The sequence below is a fragment of the Mastigoproctus giganteus genome, chromosome 14 (assembly GCF_048544385.1).
Source record: "Mastigoproctus giganteus isolate SK-2022 chromosome 14, ASM4854438v1, whole genome shotgun sequence".
Taxonomy (NCBI): Eukaryota; Metazoa; Arthropoda; class Arachnida; order Uropygi; family Thelyphonidae; genus Mastigoproctus; species Mastigoproctus giganteus.
The window spans coordinates 91,702,730-91,725,522 of record NC_143588.1 but is presented as its reverse complement, the minus strand read 5'-3'; the positions used below and the strand labels follow the sequence as shown (position 1 = coordinate 91,725,522).

At 39.0% G+C, this 22,793-nt stretch overlaps 1 protein-coding gene across 6 annotated transcripts in view; it reads left to right on the top strand.

The window, feature by feature from the left end:
• LOC150075351 (sushi, von Willebrand factor type A, EGF and pentraxin domain-containing protein 1-like) overlaps nt 1-22,793 on the top strand; it is a 107,414-nt gene that overhangs the window by 64,040 nt on the left and 20,581 nt on the right. For 3 of the 6 annotated variants that reach the window (XM_090389007.1, XM_090389010.1, XM_090389006.1), the window contains exons 10-14: nt 5,153-5,503; nt 11,418-11,627; nt 17,511-17,705; nt 17,795-18,010; nt 19,870-20,205. In XM_090389007.1, coding sequence (XP_090245133.1) covers nt 5,153-5,503; nt 11,418-11,627; nt 17,511-17,705; nt 17,795-18,010; nt 19,870-20,205 — 1,308 coding nt within the window. The remainder of the gene's footprint in view (nt 1-5,152; nt 5,504-11,417; nt 11,628-17,510; nt 17,706-17,794; nt 18,011-19,869; nt 20,206-22,793) is intronic. The other 3 variants (XM_090389009.1, XM_090389011.1, XM_090389012.1) reach the window with 3 other exon arrangements.

The window sequence follows — 22,793 nt, the reverse complement described above, 5'->3', positions numbered from 1 at the left end:
TCTATTTGCTCTCTTTCTATCCTTCAATCTATTTTATCTTCTTCATTTTCTTCTCTCGCATTCTTATTCTTTCCTACTTCATATCTTTATTTTCCTCTTCTTACAAGGGCCGGATTAAAGCACGGGGTAGTAGGGCCCTTGCCCAGGACGCCAAAAAATATATCCTTAGTAAGAGGGCGCCGAAAAACATTCTGCCTGGGGCGCGGAAATACCTTAGTCTGTCTCTTCTTCTTACCGTCCCATTGATATCTTCTCTCTCGCCCCCTCACAAATAGATTCTCTCTCTCTTTCTATCTATCTATCTTATATTTTCTTCCCCTCTCAAATATTCACTCTCTTTCTTTCCCCCTCTTTCTCTCTCTCTCTCTCTCTCTCTCTCTCTCATATTCCTGCTCTCTTTCTCTCTCTCATTTCTTTATATTCTTCGTTTTCACACCTTCTCTTCATTTCCTTGACATTTCCTTCATTCATTCTCTCTCTCTCTCTCTCTCTCTCTCTCTCTCTCTCTCTCTCTCTCTCTCTCTCTCTCTCTCTCTATTTCTTTCTTTCAGTCACTTTCTCTTTCTTTCATTCGTCTCTCTCTTTCTGTACTTCTATCGTTCATACACTTTCTCTCTCTCTCTCCTTCATCGCTCTCTCTCTGTAGTTCTATCTCTCATTCTCTCTCTCTCTCTGTAGTTCTTCTTTCTATCATCCACTTTCTCTCTCTCTCTCTCTCTCTCTCTCTCTCTCTCTCTCTCTCTCTCTCTCTCTCTCTCTCTCTCTCTCACTGCCTTTCCCTGATTTCTTTTCTCTCACTAACATTCGTTGTCTTTCTGTCTATCGTTTTCTCTCACTTTCTTTCATTTTCTCTCTCTTCATCATTCTCTCTTTTTTATCACTCTATCGTTCTGTTTTTCTCTCTTTTCCTCTCTAGCAATTATTCTCTCATCTCTCTCTTTTCATCTTTTTGGCATTCCCTTTATCATTATATCATACCCTTTATCACTTTGTCTATCTTTCTCTCTCTTTTCTTTCTTTCTGTCTGTCTTTCGCATTCTCTATTTTTTCTATTCTTTGATTTCTTCTTCTATCCCTCTTTTGCTTTTCTCATTTTATTTTGATCTTCTTACCAAACCCTTTTCCTCTATTCCTAGATATTTTCTCCTTTCTTTCTTCATCTCTTTCTCCCTCTCTCTCTCTCTCCAAGTACCAAATAAGCGCAGGTTTCGGAATTATCTTCAATCAAGGCGATGACGAAGCGTCCACGTGATTAACAGTCCGTCTGTACACGCCAAAAAGAAACACGTGCGCCGCCGATAGCTTACGAAGACACAAAACCCACGGCTAAACAGGTTTACTTAATCTGAGATAAGAGCACTTCCTTCTCCAAACATCTGCTGTGTCTCTACAGCAACAGTGATGAGTTTCTGTTGCTTGCGCACGGATCTGATATGGACGTGGTCATTACAGCAATCCATCACTCCCACGAATCTTCCTCACAGCAGAACCTCCTGTTGCTTAACGTCAAGCCAAACGATCACAGACGTATAACGATTTATAAAGTAAATTATAATAAACCCAATTCTCTTTTTATCTTTAAAAAATTACAACAAGGAGGACCTTCTCGATCGTGGTAAGGTCTTAGGCAATGCCATTTTGAAAGTACTGCAATACCACGGCAACTCGTGGTAAAGGTAAAGTTCGTTTGTTTTGTTTACTATAACTTTTCACCAGGTTCTAAATACAACGATTCCCTGTCCATCTGAACAGTAAAGTAAGACAGAAAGAAAAGAAAATAGAAGGATCGACAGGATTAATGTATCGTGGTGTTCGAAGGTCTTACCGAGAATACCAAAAACTCATTTAAAAGGATTTTAAATCGACAGACGTACCATAAATCTCTTCAACTTTAAAGTGAAATGTCTTATCGCATTCTTCTAACAGAAAGTAGCATTTCGACATCAAGTAACCTAAATACCTTCGCAAAGAGATCTTAGCTGATCATTCGGTCATTACTGAAGCCAGGAGAAACCTCCCCCCCCCCACGCCCCTTTCAACGAACATGATGGAAACAATCAGATTGTATCAACGCGAACGGAAATGGAAACATTAGTGACGAAACAAACTATGACTATATTGTGACTCTAATACCTAATGGACTTCTTATCTGATGACGTCATAACCGATTACTGTTCTTTAATGTCATCGGGACTTAACCTTACTCGAATTGGTAGGCTTGGAACGCTGCTGATCTTGACGATAAAATATGGATGATATCATAGTCGTTGATGATTGGCTCCCTCGCTGCAATACAAGATCGTATTAAGATATTTACGCCTGTGCGCGATGCAATAATAATCCCTTATTATGCCTCAATAGATGCCTTTGTAATGGCTACCGAGAACAGAAACAAAAGACAATCTTTTGTTGGCACTATGCCAAAACGTTAGTTTCGTAATCATAAGTGAATATTGGAATTGTGCCAATTTTATTACTAGCTTTTGTGTTTATTAAAAAAAAAAATTGCAAACTTAAGTTACAAGGAATTCTGCTGGAGATTTCGCTAATATAATTCGCCGTTAATGGAGATAACAGATAATTCTCCTTGGATGATTCATCAAAATGTAAGCGTGATGATAGAAGCAGTCTTGGTTTCCAGAAGGCTATGTCAAGCCTATTTACTTTTCTCGTTCCTTAGAAGGCTCGTCCTAATTCACAGGCGATGTTTTCTGTCAAAATTCAATTGATGAGTGAAAAGCTTAGTTCATTAGTCCGTTATGTAAACATGGAAGAAGAAGGGATGTAATGGTTAACTGGCACAGCGTGAAGTCATAATGAAAACGCAGACGACATTGGTCCAGTTTCAAAATGGTGGATACTCTTAAGCTGAATAGTAAAATAACTTTCCTCTCTAAAAAAGAAGTCTTCTTTCTTAAAAAGAAACTTTTTTTTTTTTGCGACATGGGAGCTTGTAAATATGTTGAGGGAAGACTGGAAATATGCATGTTGTGAGTGAAGGAGCGTTAAGCACAGGTTAGAGAGAGCCTGGAAGCAAGTCCATGTAAGTCGCTAGGAGCTTGCACAACAAACGGGAATGTCACACGATTGTTGCTATTCAGCGGTGGGGAAAACTATTTCCTTACAAAGTGCATATGTTGTAGAATCTTTTGCCATGAGGCTGTGGAAAATGAAACGAAGCCATTGATGTAGATGAATACTAAAGCCCCTCAAATGTTAGATTGACTTTCTTCTCCAATGAGGCCTGATATCATATGATTGGGTATTCTCAGAATATTCGTTTCTGGTGTACGGAAATTCTCCATGCAGCATATGATATGAAAATATCCTACATCCCATAAAGATTGGAGTAATGTGCAATTACCTGCTACAGGACTGTTGGGCCCATGTTTTTCTCAGGACATTACCTCTGGACATAGTCCATAAATTCTTGGAACACCTCACTGAGAAGATTGTTAAAGCATAGTTTTAACAACATGTCACACTTCACGTGCGTCTATGGTTGGGCTGTCCTTCTAGTTCGGATATTGCATAATATCAAAAAGAAATATGGCCGCCACCTTTGCGAGCTTTTTCGTTATTAGACATTTTTCTTGGGACTCTGTCAAAGGCAATGTCTGCAGCAATAATCCACTCACTGTTGGAAGAAATGAAACCCAATATATCCAACAGCACTCTCACCACGTTACAGGTAGTGTTTTCGAACATGTTTTGTCTTGCTCAATTATGTTGTGAATATTTTCAACATTTTTGTGACCAATTACGTAATGTTAGAGAATAAAGACTGTTATTTGTAAATTTTATATCCGTCTTTTACTCGAACTTATTCGCATATTAATAGGTTCTCATTTAAAACGACCCCTCTATACTGCTATACGTCAATTTTAATTGGTTATAAAGAAGAATTAGAGATGAAGATGAATGATCATGAAGGGAAAAGAAAATTGATTTAACAAGTTTAGTTAATGTTAATTATATGTATTTAAAAATATATATTCCAATTTAAATAATCAGCATAAATAAGTCGATATTTAAAGTAATAATATTTAATTTTCATAGTTGGTATTACATATTTATAAAACTATGATGGCATTTAATAATACTAACAAAATATTATTTATATTATTTAAAAAAACGAAAAGTGGAAGTAATAACTTGTTTCAATAATGATAGAGTCAGTGAGCTAAAAATGTGACGTAAGCAATGTTGTCGTGACGTAAACAAGGAAATTAAAATATTGTCACTTTAGAACGCTGTGATGTTTATATTCCTTCAATTTATTATTAAGTAATGTCTTACGAGAATTTCATACTTAGATTGCACAAACAAAATTATTTTTAATTTCCAAACTGTAGCACAGTACTGTTGATAGTATTTGATCGCTTACTGGAAAATGCGACTGGTGGCGCTAGCATCGGCTGTCTCCATAGCAAATTATATTCGTATTATTTAATTACAGTATTTAATAAATAATGTTTAAATGAGTTGTTTGTTAGCAGTGAACGGTGCCGGAAGTGGAAATTAAAATACTGTCACCCAGGAGCACTGTGATATTTGTATTCCTTCGATTTATTACCACGTAATGTCGTACCAGAATTGCATAATATACAAATAAAAGTATTTTTAATTTCCAAACAACAACAGAGTACTGTTCATTGTATTTGCTATCATTTTTTTTAATGGGAAAATTCAACTGGTGGCGCTAGTATCGACTGCCTTCATAAACAAATTATATTCGTATTATTTAATTACAGTATTTATTACACTATATGTATTCAAAAAGGAATCTTATCTAGTTATGATATTTTATTTATAATGATTTAAGCTTACTGATTCATTAATTATTAGAGATTGCTTACGATATTATCATAATTAATTATCCTGCAAACACTATTTCATAATTCAGAAGAAGCATAGCGAAAGCCAAATTTAAGGGACCAAATCTAGTATAGATACCCACACATTTGAGTTATTAACTATATTAATATAACTTTGCAAGCAAGACAAATTAAGGAGATATGGGTTACCATTTAATATGTGTTTGTCTCCTCAGTTTTTTTCTTTTTGTTGTTGTTCTTTTATTTATTTACTTTCTTTCCTACTCTGTCTATCCCTCCTTTGAATAACGTGTTGTTCCCTCCTTTTCCCCCAGTCTACTGTTCCTTCCCTGGGATTCTGGAGAATGGCCGTGTATTGCTGGTCGGACACATGGGTATGTACGACTATCGTCCTTACGTCCGGAGAGTGACCAATAACAGGCAGATCATGTACGAATGTCATCGCCACTACACCCTTATAGACGGACCCCCAGGTGCCACGTGCGTGGATGGCCAGTGGAGCCCCAAACAATTACCCCGGTGTGTCAGAGGCTCTCACCCTCGTGTGCGGTGGTTTCGGTCGGTTCGTGCTCGTCGGGAAGCCACCGTGAGACGACAGCGGCGCCGTGAACTCCGCCGCCAGCGACGGGCTAAGGGTAGACATTACAAGGAGAGAAAGGTGAAAGGTAAGAAACTCCTAAGGGTCAGTAGAGAGTTTTTAGATACAGGAAGAGTGCTCGGTTAGTAGATAACTTTTGACCTTCCAGACCTTTTTCTGCAATTAAAAACGAAGGGAAGGGTCGGACTATGACTGCTATTGCCTGATGTTATTGGCTTCAAGGGGTACCGGTTATCTTCTAGCGATCATTTAACATCTCTTCCAGCAATTTCCTATTGTGAGGTATAAAGGGCATTTGCTGCTTCTCAGCTACACCCTCACTCCCAAGGTCGAAGTAGACTGGGAAGATACGGATAAAAATCTCGGGGCCCTCAAACTCTTCTAAGCTCTTCAGGAGGTATTCCGTATATTTACTCATAGATCTCAACAAAAATATTTTCATTTTTTTTAGGGAGCTCTCCTTTCCAGCCCGATCCTGCTCCACTCATCAGGAGCAAGGCATTGCACCCAAAAAGAAAATAAGACGACATCCTTCTACTTCGGTCATAATAATATTTGACACATTTGCATTGGGCAATAACTTTCACGTTGATATAGTGGCTATGTCCTAAAAGATTCACAATCAAAATATATCGTATATCTCTGAGTAGAAATAAAGTACTGTAAAGGATATTAATAATGGCGAACTTCTTAATGTAAAGAACTGCCCTCTCGGTAAAAATATTACTTTCATAAGCAGACATGGCTGGTTGCGAATAACATTAGGCAAAAGTTCTGTAGGTAGTAAAGCCCTCATTCCTGTTATATGTTGTTTATTTATTTGTTTATGTTCGTTCTTTTATGTTTGTGTATATATTTATTTTATCCTCATGTATTGTAGTCAGGAGCTAAGACACCAATTAGCATTAGTAAAGGCGTATGATGCAAGAAAGCAAGCTTATGCAGCATCAGCTAATTGAAGAATTAGAACTCCTGTTTCGTGTAAAAGTAAATTAAATGTCAAACATAAAAAAAAAAAGGGAAAAAAATCACAGATAATATAGTTTTACGTATTCTATATAACAATAAATTTATATATTATATTATTTTAAAATTTGTTTTGTTTATGTATTTAGTGAAATCCTGAATGTACGAGAAGTAGCAATCAAAGTTCCCGGGCTGGTGCAATAAAAAGAAAACAACGTGAAGAAGTTCAAAAATGGTTTTATTTTGACTGAAAATTAATTACCACCTGATTTATTGAACTTATTACACTGTTGTAAAAGTTTCTGAAAAGCTGTCTTTCTCAAAAATATTTCTTCAGTGGTGTCCAAAGAGATGATGTTCAGTTAGGCGGTTAAGCTTTTCTTTATGTCCTCAACATCCTGAAATCTCTTTCCTTTGAAGGCAGTTTTCACCTTGGGAAAGAGGAAGTAGTCCGCTGATGCTCGATCGGGAGAGTAAGAGGGATGCTCGAGCTGTACAATGCTATGTTTCTTCAGAAATGTCTTCACAAGTGCGGAATGGGCGGAACATTGTTGTAAAACCAGAACCAGCTGCCTTACTCTCGAAATTGCAGCCTCACTAGGGAAATGCCCTTCAATAGTTTTTCAAACACCTGTACATAGAATCGCTCCCTTTCAGGTACAAATTCCTTGTGAATCACACATTGTTTGTCCAGAAATATAATCAGCATCTTCTTGATCCTGGACTTCTGTACACGAAACTTTTGTACCTTGGTAATGATTTTGAAGTCCATACATGCCCTGATGCCTCGTTTCTAGGTGGTACAGAAATGATGTGAAAGTGATATAAACTGGTGACCCAACACTCATCTCCAGCGACAATAATACAGTTGAGGAAATTAGGATTGTCATGACAATTCTGGATGAAGTCTTTGCATGATGACACCCTTCGTTACTCCTCATCTTTGAGGCTGTGACAGCACACATTTTGCAGCCCTTTATTTACCCTAAATCTTCATGCAGAATTTGACGAACTGTCTCCTTATTTATATCCATCTCATCAGCTATCATTCGGATGGTCAAACGACGAACTCTTGCAACAATTTTCCGAACTTTTACAGCTCTGTCCTCGTTTCGAGAGATTGACGGATGCCCACTTCTTGGGTCGTCACGTTCGTATGTGAACCACCTATGCCATTCAGACACAGTGGTTCCACTTAACATTTTATCACCATAAACATTTTTTAACATTTCATAATGTTTCTGTTGCAGATTTTCCCAGTTTAAAGCAAAATCCTCGCACAACACATTACATACAGGCTCACGCGTGGCGGTATAGTTGGGATTTTGAAAACAAAGTCTAGAGGGGAAAAAAAAATCTAGATTAACTTATTTTGTTTTCATTAATCATATATTTTTATATTATATGTACTCATCATATAAAAAAAAGAGCAGTTCAAAACGAATATGCTTGACTTTGAGACATTCATTTGCTATGTATTGCAATATTAGGCTTAACCAGTTAAGACTCCATTTTGTATTATCCTGTATCATTACTGATATTTTCCCGTTTTAAAATATTTTATTAATTCTTTTCTTATTTAGTATAAGAAATATATATTTTTTAAAATTTCCTAATAAAAATAGTTGACCAAAAATTAGTAAAATATTCATTTATATGTCCATGTTTATAAATATGCTATTTTTAATGTTCTCTCGCTTAAAGTTATATTTTAGAGCGTTGTTCGATGTCTGCTTTTAGAACACTCAATGCTAAAGTTTAGGTACATCAGTTGTAAATAATTAGTGCAGCATTTATATTAAGTAACCATCAAATAAACCACAAACGTAGTGGCTACCGTGAAAAATCTCATCAATGACTTCAGAGGAAATGGATGGAAGCCATTCATATTCAACGTACGCAACAAAACGTTGACAGATTCAGGTTAGACAAACACATCCCTTATGTGAAAATATTATCCAAAGGTTATATCAGATGATGTGGTATAGTTTTCATCACCCGAAACATGAAATCTGACCATAGAATACACACAATTTACAGACAGGATATATTCACATCTCATGGTCAGTGCGCAAAAGCTCAACAACTCTGGTCTAGGCCAGCGTCATTTTCAGAATCAGCTAGAGTAAAGTTCACACTACACCGATTAAAACAATTAGCTAGCGGATCACAGCATGTACAAATGACGTATGTGTAAACATGACAACATACGCGACTTGTGATGTCGTTTAAGTTAAGTTCCGATCAGTTTGTGTGTTCAAAGTATTGAAAAGAAACTCAGGAGTGAACAAAAATTGCGGCTTTATTGGGACATGATATATCAAAAGCAAATTACTGCAGCCTTATAGGAATAATCTTCGTTACTCTTTGAAAGAGCATGTGCACAGACAAGGGCTTTAGCATGGCGTAAAGGCCATAGCAATTGTCAACTATGTTTCGCTAAAATTTTGATATATTGATAAAATCAAATCAAGTCAATCGACTAAATGTCACTGGACAAACTGGAGGAGTTGCATTACATCTTCCTAAGGGAGGCCAGATATGCTGGATGGAATTCAGGTGGAGGTGGGGAGAGCAGCCGGCCAATCTATACGGATTATCCACACGTCTTCCAGTATATAGTTGTCCAGTTGTGTCATATGGGATTGAACAGTGACGTCTATCAGAACAAACTTCGCCTACAGTACGAGCAAAGGGAAGGGTCATGGGTTGCAGGATCTCACCTCTATTCCTGGTTGCAATTGGGGTCCTGTTCCTGATTATGCAGAGGCCTCTACAATCACAGAGACTAATGTTACCTCATGCCAACGATCCACATCCATCGAACTGACTGTGGTCATAGGATTATTTCGGGTAACTCTTTCACGCCATACTATGACCCAACTAAAAACTGACTTCAGGCTGTACTTAGACTCATCTGTGAAGAGCACAGGCGCTATTTCTCGTCAGTCCAATTACCATGTTCGAGTGTCCACATTCTTCTGGCCCCACGATGTTGGACACTCAGTGGAATACACATAATGGTTCTCCTGGCATAAAGTACATTTCTATGTAGACGATTTTGGGTGTTTTGGGCTGAAATCCGCGTCCCTGCAGTTGCTGAAAAAGCGTCGAACTAGTTAACAGCCTACAACCCTGACTTGGACGTTTGAGAATGGTCTGGGATGCTCGGAACCGATTCTACAACTTGCCAATGACACTTCGTGACACACCAAGCCATGTCGCAACTTGGCGTTGTGATTGTCCCACATCCATTCTTCCGATTGACTCTAGCAGTAGATCAGGCAAATATGTCTGATATGACATTTTCAAAAGCTTCACTAAGATAATCGAAGGGGGTATTGTCTGTGCAACTATTATTCACGAATGAGATGCGCCTGCGACATGGTCGAGTATTTAATGAAACTGCCGAGAATTTGCATATTCACCGCCTATACTTCTTTGAAAACCTGGTAATTTACTTCTACACGTCAGTCCGCTGTGCCGCCATTGAGGTAACCACAATGGATTTGCGGTAGATTGTCCAACAGATAATGCAGTGATCCTCTACTTGTTTTGATCAGTGTAGCTCTTTTCTAACCTTTCCACTCTTCAGCAACACGTAATATGATGTTGTTAAGGAATTTTTTTAACGTGACCATCAAAACTTGTTGTAAGAGCCAAAGAACTGTCATTTGCTCCGATAAAGCGGACTATTTCTTTTACCCCAGCTTTCTCTCTGCAACTAATGTCTTCTGTAGTTCAAAAGATATTTCGGCAATATTTTCTTACTCTTCAACACTGCCTTGTTGTCATGGTAACTTATTGCGTTACTCGGATATGTTGCTAGTGGTAAGTTACCTTTCTGTAAACTAAAAACTGATTAAAAAAGTCAAAGACTTCCAGTAGCCGGATTAAGAGAAACAGGCCCCAACATAGTTATCGTTATGTTGAAGTGAGGACGAATACAAAAGAAAATACTCCATTACAGACGAATACACAATAATAAAAGGTGTATTCTATTTTTCTTTTACATTGTCAACGTATTTCACCGGGACCAATCCTTAATCTGGTATGGATTTACGTAATCAAACTACACTGGTGATAATTTTATCATTATGAGTACTTTACTTGAACCGCTTCGAACAATCTTAACACATCATTTCAAATATGATTTCAGCTGATGTAAGCATTGCTCACGTCCGAAGTGTTTCCAGTTGGTTAAAGTAAACCTAAATCAAAACTCACGTTTGTCTTAACATCTGGAGAAGAGTTGCTAGATACGATAAAACTAAATCAAAATGTCTACCTGTCACCTTCTACTCCTATTATTATTGTTAGATCGTAGATCAACAGTAGAGTCTAGAAAAATTGCTCTTTTAACTTTTTTCTGTATCTCTATAAGTTTATTTTTCAAATCAACCAACGTTTTTCATCCACATTTTACGATTCTAATTCACATATATTTATAAAATAACAAAATATATTAAATAAAACCAAAATATACGTAAAAATTAAATTGCGATTCCTCAACCCACTGAGATCTTTACAAAGGTACGAGTGAACAGATCCAAAATATACACTGATGTCCAAAAAAAGCTAAGCTACAACCATAAAACCTGAGGTCCCGTGGAAAATGTAGTTCTATGGAGACCTTTTTGAAGCAATATGACTCGATTATAAGAAAGTCAGAGAGAACCACAGAGTTGTTAGCACTCCACTGACTGTTGGTGACGCATTTATTGGTGTTGTTATTGTTCTCTAGTGATTAAATGTTAATATACGAGTAAAATTAATATTTTTAAATATATAAATAAAGCAAAATAGTTAACATATAATTCAAATTTGCTTCTATAACGTAAAAATAAAGGAAGACCATTATCTTCTAAACATTTATGATGTTTGCTAGAAGTTACTGACCTTCAAAGTTCAATGGTCCAATTCGCTGAATCTTCTCCTAACATAACGTGATTTGCAATTACTATCGTTGTTAACGTGTTCCACTTGCTTAGAACAGTCTCGACAATTGAAAACAGTTTCTTCTGTTGCAGACCCATGCCGGCCGATCACCGAAGCTGCGTGGATGGAGGTGGAGATCGTGAAACTCGGCAAAGGCAACGACACCATTCCTCATGGAACCGTCATCAACGTGACCTGCACTAGAGGCTATCGTCTTAACATCGGCAACAAGACAGCCAGGTGTGTGCGAGGGAGGTGGAAACCCCGGGATCCAGAGTGCGTGACGTGTACGTAGCCCCGTGTCGGCAACCATGGAAGTAAAGTTCACCTTGTCACGCATATGTCTTTCTTGTTTCGTTTTCTCCGAACCCTTAGAGCTCACCTTTTCTTTTTAGCGCATTTATTGTAGTCCTTGGATCACTGAGACGAGGGTTAAGGGGTATAGTTAAGTAGGCTTTATAATATGGAAGAATGCAACCAACTCTTGGAAATCCTACGTTTAATTTTATTTATGGGGCAATGAGAATTGCAGTTGGCTTACTCTATAGCCTTCACTGGATGATCTGGTTGTCATGGAGACTTAATATATAAAGCGGTAAAAGAAGTTCAACATATTACCACAATGGGGGGAATAATTCATTTCTCAACATTTTAAATTCACGTTGTTATATAGTCGGTGATCACTGAATTATGAATATCTACCTAATATCGCGTTGAGCCACCGTTCGTGGGGATAACAGCTGCTATTCGCATAGCTTTTGACTCCACTAGATGTTGGAAGACGTGTGTACGGATCTACAGCCATGCTGCCTGCAAAGCTTTGCACAGTATCGGAATAGATGATTGTTGCGCGTCCATGCGCCTCATTTCCCATTCCAAAACATCCTAAAGACGTTAAATTCGATTGGGATCAGACGAATTTGGAGGCCAATGAAGATGGGTGAGTACTGTGTTCCTCAAACCACTCGTGCACAGTGCGTACCCGATGACACGGCGTCATCGGGCCGGCACTGTGCACTTCGAAGATCCCGTTTCTCTCCGGTGGAAAATGCAACATGTACACACAGTCTCCCAAGAGCTGCCAGTAGACATCACCAGTGAAACTTTGGTCCATACGCATCAAGGCTCCTAATTCTTGCCAGCAAAACATGCACCATATTAAGCAACCACCGCCACCTGCCTGAATAGTGAGCACCATGCACGATGGGTCCGTGGACTCGTGTTTCTTGCGCCACACAAGAAGGCGTCCGTCGATGCGTTGCACTAGGTATTTGGACTCATCCGACTAGCACACTCGTTCCATTCCTCCAGCGTCCAACCGGCGTGTTGATGACACAACAGCATTCGCTGTCGACAATGATCAGCGGTGATGAGACGGTGTCTCTTGGGTCGTCTGTTGTGGAACCCCATATGTCTGGGTGTGCGGCGCATTGTCATTTGGGATGTTCTTTTTGCATTCCCCATATTGTATTGCGATGTCAACTGTCCCATAGTAACCTGCCATTGAGCCCGACAATGCGGCGGCGCTCTGACATATACTAAAAAATCCACCTAAGCCACAGGACCTCCCGGAGTCTTAATGACCCATAGTACTCTTAACAATGCTAAGAAAACTCCTAGAACACCTCCTGCGAAATAGAATCGAACAACACTACGAAAACTCAGGACTACAATCTCTGAACCAGTTCGGCTTCCGAAAAGGATACTTAGCTGTCCAGCTCAGCCTTAAATAAATTTAAGGCTGAGCTGGACAGGCATTTGAAACGAATGGAAGGATGAAGAAAATATTTCCTTGTCATTGCAGTGGACTTTGCCGGGGCGTTTGACACCTGGTAGAGAAGCGCCCTCGGCAGACTCCGGGAGGCTAACTTACCAACTAAGCTTTACAAGTGCATCAGCACCTTCCTCTCAAACAGATCCGTCAAAATCACAGCCCCGTACTGCTCCGTATCCAGACCAATCTATAGAGGATGGCCACAGGGCTCCAACCTGGGCCCACTTCTCTGGAATGTGGTGCTGGACGGCTTCCTGAATCTCAACCTTGAAAACGTCAAGTCCCAAGCCTACGCAGATAACCTAATTCTGATGCTTACAGCAAACAAGGCACTAGCCATCCTGCAGGAATGGGCCACTCAAAATAACATTATCCTCAACAAAGACATGCTCAATATTACTTCGAGGGACCCAGACATCAGAAGACTGCCCCAAATTAAAGTCCAGGGGTAAACAATAAAACTAACAATAGAGCTGAAATACCTTGGTATCATCTTGGACAGCCACTTATCTTTCACTCCACACATCAACTACCTTCGCAACAAAATCAGAAAGTACTCCTCCCTTTTTGCAAGAATTACTCGCAAGGGCTGGGCTCGAGAAAGAAACCCTGGCCCTCTACCACAAAGCCGTCTTCCTACCAATCATCTTATATGCGGCAGGCGTATGGTACCACAAAGCAACTAACAGACGAAAGCTTGAAACAACACAGCGCCACATCCTGCTCACCATCTCCAGAGCCTGTAATACAGTTAGCACCCATGCACTGCAAGTTCTCATGGGTGTCCTCCCCCTGGACTTAGAAATAGTTCGCTGTAGTCTCCTCCACCACATTTCGAAAGGCAAAACTGCCACCTGCCAAAACTTTACAATAGACCTAACCAACGACATCAACACAGAGAAGAAGAGGCTTACACTATACCTACAGCAAACTTGGCAAACACGTTGGGATAACTCACAAAAGGGCTCAAGAACTCGGAAATTCATACCGCAGATACTCACCGTTTATCCAAAATATCCACACTGGCTATCACCATTACTACTAACTACCTATCTGCTCACCGGCCACGGTGCCATCCGACAAAAACTAACTGACTTTGGACTCAGCAACACACCTCTTTGCCACTGTGGACAGAGAAACGTGAGAGCACCTTATGCACCGTGAATTATATGAAGACCTACGTTGCTGCCTAATCACAGAAACACAATACGTGTTACAAAACAAGGAATACCCTGTACTATAGGAGGAGTACAGCTACAAGGCGCTGACTAAATACGCACAGGACCTCTGCTGCAGAAGAAGAACCTTCCCTGAGTCACAATCACAAACAGCGCAACCTCCCTGATTTACCAGCCAAAGAACGCTCTTGCCTACATGAGCGTCCAGCAGGAAGTGTAAAACTACCTGGAAGAAACCCCATCTCATTTCCCAAAACACTGAGAAAGAACCCCCCCCCCCCGAGAATACATCCACCTGGACTGGATAAACCATCGACCAGCAACACACAGAGACACTCTCCATATGGACCCGGATGCGACAACCATCCAAAACGGTGTTGCTTGGTAGAAATTGCTGAGGTGCTGACCTGCGGAAACCATGCGTGACAACATACCCTCCAGATAAAGAGAGTAAACTATATACCCTGATGGAAACTTAGTTGACCAGGCGACCATGGAGGACATCATTCTAGAAATGGCAATCGCACTGAAAGACAGCAAACTTTAGTGTCCCTCTCATACCTCAAGCGCTGTCCTCTCGCAATCGAACGTTAAATCATCATTTTTTTTTTTTTTTAGGTCCTATCCCCTGAAATCTCAGGAAATTAGGTGGCAGGACCTGCCAGAGTAAATTTTAACTACTGGCTACCTGGTCTGCCTCCACGGGGCGAAGTGTGGGCACCATCGGGCCTCAGCAGAGGTCTGGCGGCTAAATGGCCAGAAGAACAACGGTACATGACTTCACACACCCCATAATCGACACACTTTTAAATCTCTGGGCTTTACCACAACGTACTATATCACATGACAATGTTAACTAGGCGGTGATGGGAGAAACCCCTGGTGCCTCTTGACCCTAAACACACTTTACTTTATAACGCGCCCTTCGCTCACGACGAACATCCACTTTGCGTAATCCTTTCCAGTTCTGTCGGTGGGAGGTGGTTTGACCCGTTCGACACCATTCTTTGTACACCTTAACCACAGTGGGCCGTGAGCAACCGACAGGACATGCCGTTCCGAATATGGAAGCGCCCGATGCACGAGCTCCTACAATCATGCTCTTTTGAAACGTGATGTCTCTACTACGTCCCATAACTGCTACTTTATCCCTGTAACTTGCACGACCAGATGCGAATTACCACTGCTCTAGAGTACGAAGCTGTTGGCCTTTTTAAACTGCAAGCTATTAAGTCCATTAAGGATGGGGGTGGTCATAATTCAGCGATCATCGAGTGTAGTATTCACTTATTAAAAAAGCCTCGCTGTTGTAAAATGGCGTAGAGGGACAGTACGAGACTCGTTAGAACTATTGATCTTTCAGATCTTTAACTGGTCCAAGTTCGAGCTCATTGGGGCAGTCTTCAATATTTGCAAAAGTACCGTCTCTAATGTAGTTTGGTCAATGTCACGACGCACGTCCATTGTGCAAAAAAGAATACGCGTCCTGGTGGCGACATATTGAAAGATATTTCGCTTAATTGCAGCTCTTTTCTTCCTAACATTTGTAGGGTAGTTCAAGTTTAATTCTGGTCTCCCTTAAGTCGAAACTCTAATTCATTTTCATTCCTGTTTTCCAACCCATATCCTCAATAATCCATATGAATTCATTATGCATTAAGTTTATTCTCTAAAGCAAGCTTGACCATCCCAAATTGGCAAACATTTCTGGCTTTTGGAAACGCATTGTTTCAAAAAAAATATCACTTTTTTTGGCTTAATGGGATGCACAGGCTTGCTGTAAAGACACAAAGTGTGTAGCATTTATGTATTTTTTAGTGTAATCCAGGGGATCATGGAATCTTCATTGATTATCTTCTAATAAGATCCAGGATCCTCAAACTTCGTCAACCTGCAGAAATAACACTGTCATACATTTTATTTATTTACTTTTCTTTATTAAACAAAAATGGTTGAAGTGGTACAATTTTTAGATGCAGATTCCAAATTTGGTATTTATTTTGTTTGTCACAATTTTTGCACAAAATGAGACATAAATAATTTACCTGGAAATTATATATGTATTTCGAACATTCGGCAAAAAAATTCTTTTCTGCTGTTCACATGAATCCCTTTTCCAACACCAACAGTAGTCTACCATCACTGTTCTATTCCATTTATTCTGGTATCATTCTTCCCGATATCTTGGTTCAACCTTTAGCCCTATTTTTCGACATTAAAGGCATTGTGTACTAAGCATATCTTCCAGAGGACAATTGGTCAAACATAACATCCAGTAAAGGTATCCTGAAGCGGTTAAGTCAAGGCCGAAGCTGCTGAATAACAACTAGGTTTTTCATCCCAACAACTTCCCTTCCCAGTAAGCGTTATCAGTGAAGCAGTTTTTTGGTCAAAACCAAATCACAACGACGGAGCACCCATCCTATTCGCAGTTAGATGTACTAAAATGAACGGATTAGGAGTTGAGCAATCAGAAAAATCCTTGACATTGGACTAATTTTAGTTTTAACTTTCAGAGACTACAGAAGTTGTTGTTGCAGAAGGGTTTTAGGAGCATCAACAACTAATGCCATGTTGCTCGGGTTATACTGTCCGTAAATTTCGTGTGTTCTGAATTCGATTTTCTGTTTGCTGGATGAAAAACCCATGCTATCCTCTCCTGAGACCGACTAACTCAGCCACGTTGTGAAAAATGCCCATAAAAATTCGACGGGATTCGAACATAGTTCATTTTCACCCGATACGGGGAGGACGGCGATCCTACTAACAGATTTTTCAACATTTGACTTTTTCAATTTGACCCATAGCGTTTTTGTTATCAATACATTACCAACATCTGAAATCTGGTTCTTTATTATTTTTGTTTGTTTTCATTTAATAACCAATGTATAACTCATTTTTGACATATTCCATAACTATTGATACCTACTTCCATGTACACGGTTTATAAGGTTTTAAAAACACAAACATACGTGATTTTCTTAATCTTCTGCTAGTGTAAGAAATGAATTAAAATATTTAGAAAATCTGGCTCTTGTAAATTTCTTTATAAGTTTTCTTTCATTACTTTTTGTTTACAAAACAAACAGACGATTTTTGTTAACTGTCTTTTGTTAAAAAAAAACAAAATAGAATTAAACACAAAATCGTCTGCTTATTTCCTGTCTTCTGTTGACGAATGATATTACCGAATAACGCAGCTTTTTCTTCTCTAACAGTGCCTTGCGAAATACCACCATCACAAAATGGCGTCTATCATCATTTCCAGTTGGCAGTTGCAGAATATAGCACCATTCCTCATGGAGAACTGGTAACCTTTACTTGTGTTCCTGGCTTCCAGTTGATGGGACCTGAATCCTTAAGATGCTGGTATGGTGATTGGGCAGTGGACAGCCTCCCTGAATGTGTCCCCCGTAAGTATTGTATTATTGCATTCAGAGCCGTCTTATAAGTATAAATAAATAAATAACAATAGATTCAGACACATATATTATTGTTTCAGGTCCTTGTGAGTTGCCTATGATTTCAAACGGATACTATCTCAGCGGATATAGGGCAGGATTAACAATCTCTCACGGATCATCAGTGGATTACGAGTGCAAACCAGAACACATAAAAGTTGCAGCAGAACCAATTAGGTGTTCCGAAGGCCAGCTACGTCCTGCACCTCCAGCGTGTCAACACCAATCCATCAGAGTGGTGACTGTTGCAGGACCTGGTAAGGTATCGAACGCTGTCATTGCACTAATTTTGTTAGGCATACCATTAACACGCGGGATTGTATATTATGCGGGAATCCACTCGTTTTAAATCCACTCAATTAAATATTTATTTCGTTAATTGTTAAAATACAAAAGATTCAATCGAGCCAAAAATAAACAGGAAATAAATAAGTTCATTATTGCTTTTAAAACGTTATACGCTATCGATACCTATAAGTTCATTTATGGAAACAAAATACATTTTATTGCTTAATTGTAGAATTATCATAAATAATAAAAAAAATCATTACAGAATTAAAATAAAACCACAAAATATATAATGCGACTTATAATAGAATAACCCATAATAGGTTAAGATTAAATACGGTGAATAAAATACGATTTTTTTTTTTATTATTCAATCTGCATACCACCTAAGACAGGTGTCGAGATCGGGTCAAGGTATGTAGTCTGAAATTAAATGAGGTCCTGTCTGCAGAGGATGTATCCCAATAAAAATTGTTATTTTCGGTATTAAGGGTGATTTTAGGCCCTTTATTTTCAAAGAAAGAAGTACGTCTTATTGTCAAAAAAATACGGTATTTTAAATAAGATTCGCCGGATCCCACTTTTCTCTTTTTTTTTTCCATTCATTTATTCTCACACCTCTATACCTCTTTTCATTTCTCTCTCTCTCTCTCTCTCTCTCTCTGTTATCACAGTTATTCTATTCAAACGTGCTCTTTTGATTCGTTGTGAGTCGTTAAAGTTCTGTTTTCTCTTTTTACCGCATCCCTTGGGATTTTAACTTCTCTTTCCACTCGAAAACATTGCACTTTTCTTATTAAGAATCTCACCAGCTTGCACATTTCCCCGCTAGAATTTTCCTCGGGCCGGCGAGCTGTTATCGCCTCAATCACGTGGCCCCACGCTCGGTAAGTTCCTTTCAATTTCCCACCATCGCCCACCGGAGTATTAAACCCATCTAATGGCTCGAAATAGGTATTTAAACAACGCCAAACTGCAGTTTATGTTAATCAGAAGGCACTTTAACCGCACGCGCCTACAGCAGCGTCCGCTCTCGGCCTGCCAGTTGGTGGTGACACAACGTCTGCTAGACATTTCGCAGCGCACGAGTGGAAACCGCTACGGAATGTATATCTTTCAGCCCACTAACCTCGATAATGGAGTCAACGAATGCCAACGTGGTGTTACCGCGCGCGCTAACCGCTGTGGGGGTCGTTCTGAACAGCTTGTAACCCACCAGGGAAATTGTTAAGCCCGCATTCATTTTCGCTTAGAAACGTGAAAGAACATCGAGTTAAAGCTACGTTCAGTGCAGCGGGTATCAAAGTTTTCCCCACTAAATAAATGTTTCGCGGCACTTATCTAAGTCAGACGACGTTTGCTTGGATCGAACTTCAACTTAGCCAGCGCCCTCTATGATAAAAATCAAGAAATATTGCGCAAACGACTAAATATGTCTGTTTCCCAAACGACGAAAATTGTACAATCTGAGCAGTGATGTCTTTTGGTTTATTCATCTGGTACATCCGTAAAAGATAAAAGCTCGTCATCATCATCACCATCCTTTCAAAGATTTAGGCCAGATGGTCTGTTCCGGTCTCAGTCCATCTTTTCTTCGGACGTCCTGGAACTCTTCTTCAAATTGGTCATAATCTTCTTTGGTAATCTTGCTGGATGCATCCTGTCCAAATGATTAATCCATTTTCCTCTGTATTTGTAAATTCTATCTATTATTGAATCAAAGATAAAAGCTCATTTTAATAAAATTAAAATATATAAAAGTTCAAAATCAGTTTTCAATCTCTTAAAGTCAAGTATGTCGACAACTAATACACAATATCATTTTCAGATGGGGTCCAAGAAACGGAAGTACGCTATCGACAACCGGAAGGCAGTGAAATTAGCGTCATAGACATTCCTGTTGGAGGAGGTCGAAGGTCATGTGGATCTCCAGAACGTCAACAAAACACTCTTCTGTATCCTGCAGGACGAGGACTTGTACAGCCACCGAATTTGCGAGATGAAGACCCAAATGCCAGTAAGATCGCTTCTCTGCACCAATCTCGTTCGTTCCCACATGGTACCGAAGTCAGATTCAACTGCATTACTGGGATTACTGGCGAGAAGACCACCTGGAAGATTGTCTGTGAAGATGGCAACTGGGTAGGAGGAGCTTACAAGTGTGGTAGGTTTATTTGTGTGCACACAGATTAATTTTCATACCCCATGTACTTGTGTTTGATGGATTCTGAGGAAGAAATGCAGACAGATAAATTTATAGGAAGGGGCCTTGAGGGTGTAGTAAGTTTAAAATATCAGCTAGATATGTTGGCGTATAAAAGAAGTTTGAAAAACACTGGATTTGGTTTACAAAGTACAAAAAAGTGCAAGGAAATATAGTTTAAAAAAGAATAAAATTCAAAATCGGTTAGTTTATAGTCAAAAAAATTTATGAGCTTTTTAAATTCTACTTGGAATTTACCAATATTTAATCTTTTCTTAATGGATTACAATACTTATATGATTTTAAAAAAAATTATTTAAAAATTAATTTTTTAAATATATATATATTTTTTAAATTTAAAATTTATATTTTTTAATTTTTAAAAACTTTTTATTAATTTTTTTAATTATTAAATTTTTTAAACATTAAATAAAAGTTTGTTTCTTACACCTTTTGTTTTTTAAAAAAAATTATCAATTCTGCTGAAAATTTAAAGAAAAAAAAACATTATAAACATAAAATATAAAGATGAAGCTGTTTTGTTTCTTCCATTTTTCAAGTTTTAAAAAAGTAAATCGCGTAAAACTTTAAACATGAACATGTACATATATTTCTGCTTATAACTGTAAAATGGATTTTAATTATTTAAAAAAAACATTTTAAAAATATTCAAATCCCATATAACATTTTAGAAAGTATTATTTACTTCCATTTTCTAATAGTTTTAAATGCGACAGTTCTAAAGTGAGATAGAAAATAAAGCAATAGCCAGCTACACACTTTTAGAGTTTTCTACCAAAATGTCTGGAGCCTCCGAAATAAGCTTGAAACTTGATTCTTGTTGTCCAACAACATAGATGTAATTTGTCTATCAAAAACATGGCTCGAACCTGACCAGGAGTCAATAGCTTGTGCTGCGACCGCTGGATTTTCATCGTTCTTCACATCCAGATCTCAATCCAGAGGCGGCAGTGCGGTGTTGCCATCTTCGTCAAAGATTCCAACCTGAAATTTGTGCACGTCACATCTAGCAACTCTTTATTTGTGAAATTTAATGCCTGTTTAATCGATTTAGCGGCAATCTACAGACCTCGAGTTCCAGATATTGCAAATTGACTCACATTCTCTGCAGCGATTTTAACCTTCCACCGCATCTAATCCCTCTCCTTCAGTGACTAATAAACAGTTTCTGTCTATTAAAGTTTACAATTATCAATGAGGAGCCAACTAGAGGCACTAATCGTCTCGACCTGATTCTATGTTCTGGCATTTGCAGTAGACATTCCACCAGAAACGTACTTTAAATCAGATCACGACCCAATTGCATTACTTCTTTTACTGTCTGTGCTCAGCTTCAATTGCCATAATACTGTGGAAGGGAAAATCATATTTTCTCCGACTTTTCTTTATCCCAATAAGTGCCTCGAGGCAGCGCAGTATATTCCATGACATGTGTTTGATGGATTTGCCCCAATTCTCGCAGTTGATCTAATCACAAGATGTATAAATACATCCACCCTCTATGCGTCAGCCAAAAGCTTGGTGGACCAAAGATTTAGCGCGCAGTTTCCACAATAAGCAGTACCTTCACAGGCAATGGAAAATCTCTGGCATAACCGAAGATCGTATCCTGTATTCCAGAGCAAGAGCTATTTTCAACCGACCCAAGGCATCAGGCATAAAGAGATACACCGATGCTACTTTGTCTAGAGGAAACGCGCCATACTCATTCAGACAGTGTCATTAATTCCTACTGATGACCTCTCCATCATTTCTATCACCATAGAGCAACTGATAAATGCTGTAAACTACCTGCGTCCATCTAGTACGCAGCCAGAGATAAGATACCGCATTTCATAATTAAGTGTCTTAGCCCATACATCCTAGATGCATTGCTCTCAATCTGCAACTCAGTTCTTTTTACACGAGTTTTCATTGACCAATGGAATGAATACTCTGTGAGTCCATTGCCTAAGATTCAAGTGCCAACAGGCCCAAAACATTTCAGACCAATCTCAACTTCTTCCGCCATCCTCAAACTCCTTGAAACGGTACTCCTTCCAGCATTAAGCAAACAGCTGGTGCTACAGAAACAGAAACAGTTCCATTTCGCAGTCACAAATAGATCCACCATTTCAAACCTCATGGCGGCACAGACATCAATTCTTCAGGCCTTCAAAACTAAATCCGAATTAGCAATTGTGTACGCCGATATTAAAGCTGTCTTTGACAACCTAGATATCACAGTCCTTCTCACTCTTCTGCAATCCTTCTTCAGGATTAATGGCGACCTACTAGCTTTCTTCACCGCTTTATTGAGGAATAGAAGTGTCCACTTAATGAAGAAGGCCCATTTTACAAGGAATATCACTGCAGGAGTCCCACAAGGTGGTGTCCTTTCTGGCCTCCTGTTTTCGGCCATTCTAATTCCTTTCATGCGTCCCCGTGATGATGCTCTAATATAAGCGCGGTAGCATAGTGGTTATATAAATTAATTGAAGGATATTAATAAATTGAAGGCAGAACTAGACAAACATTTGGAGCGAATG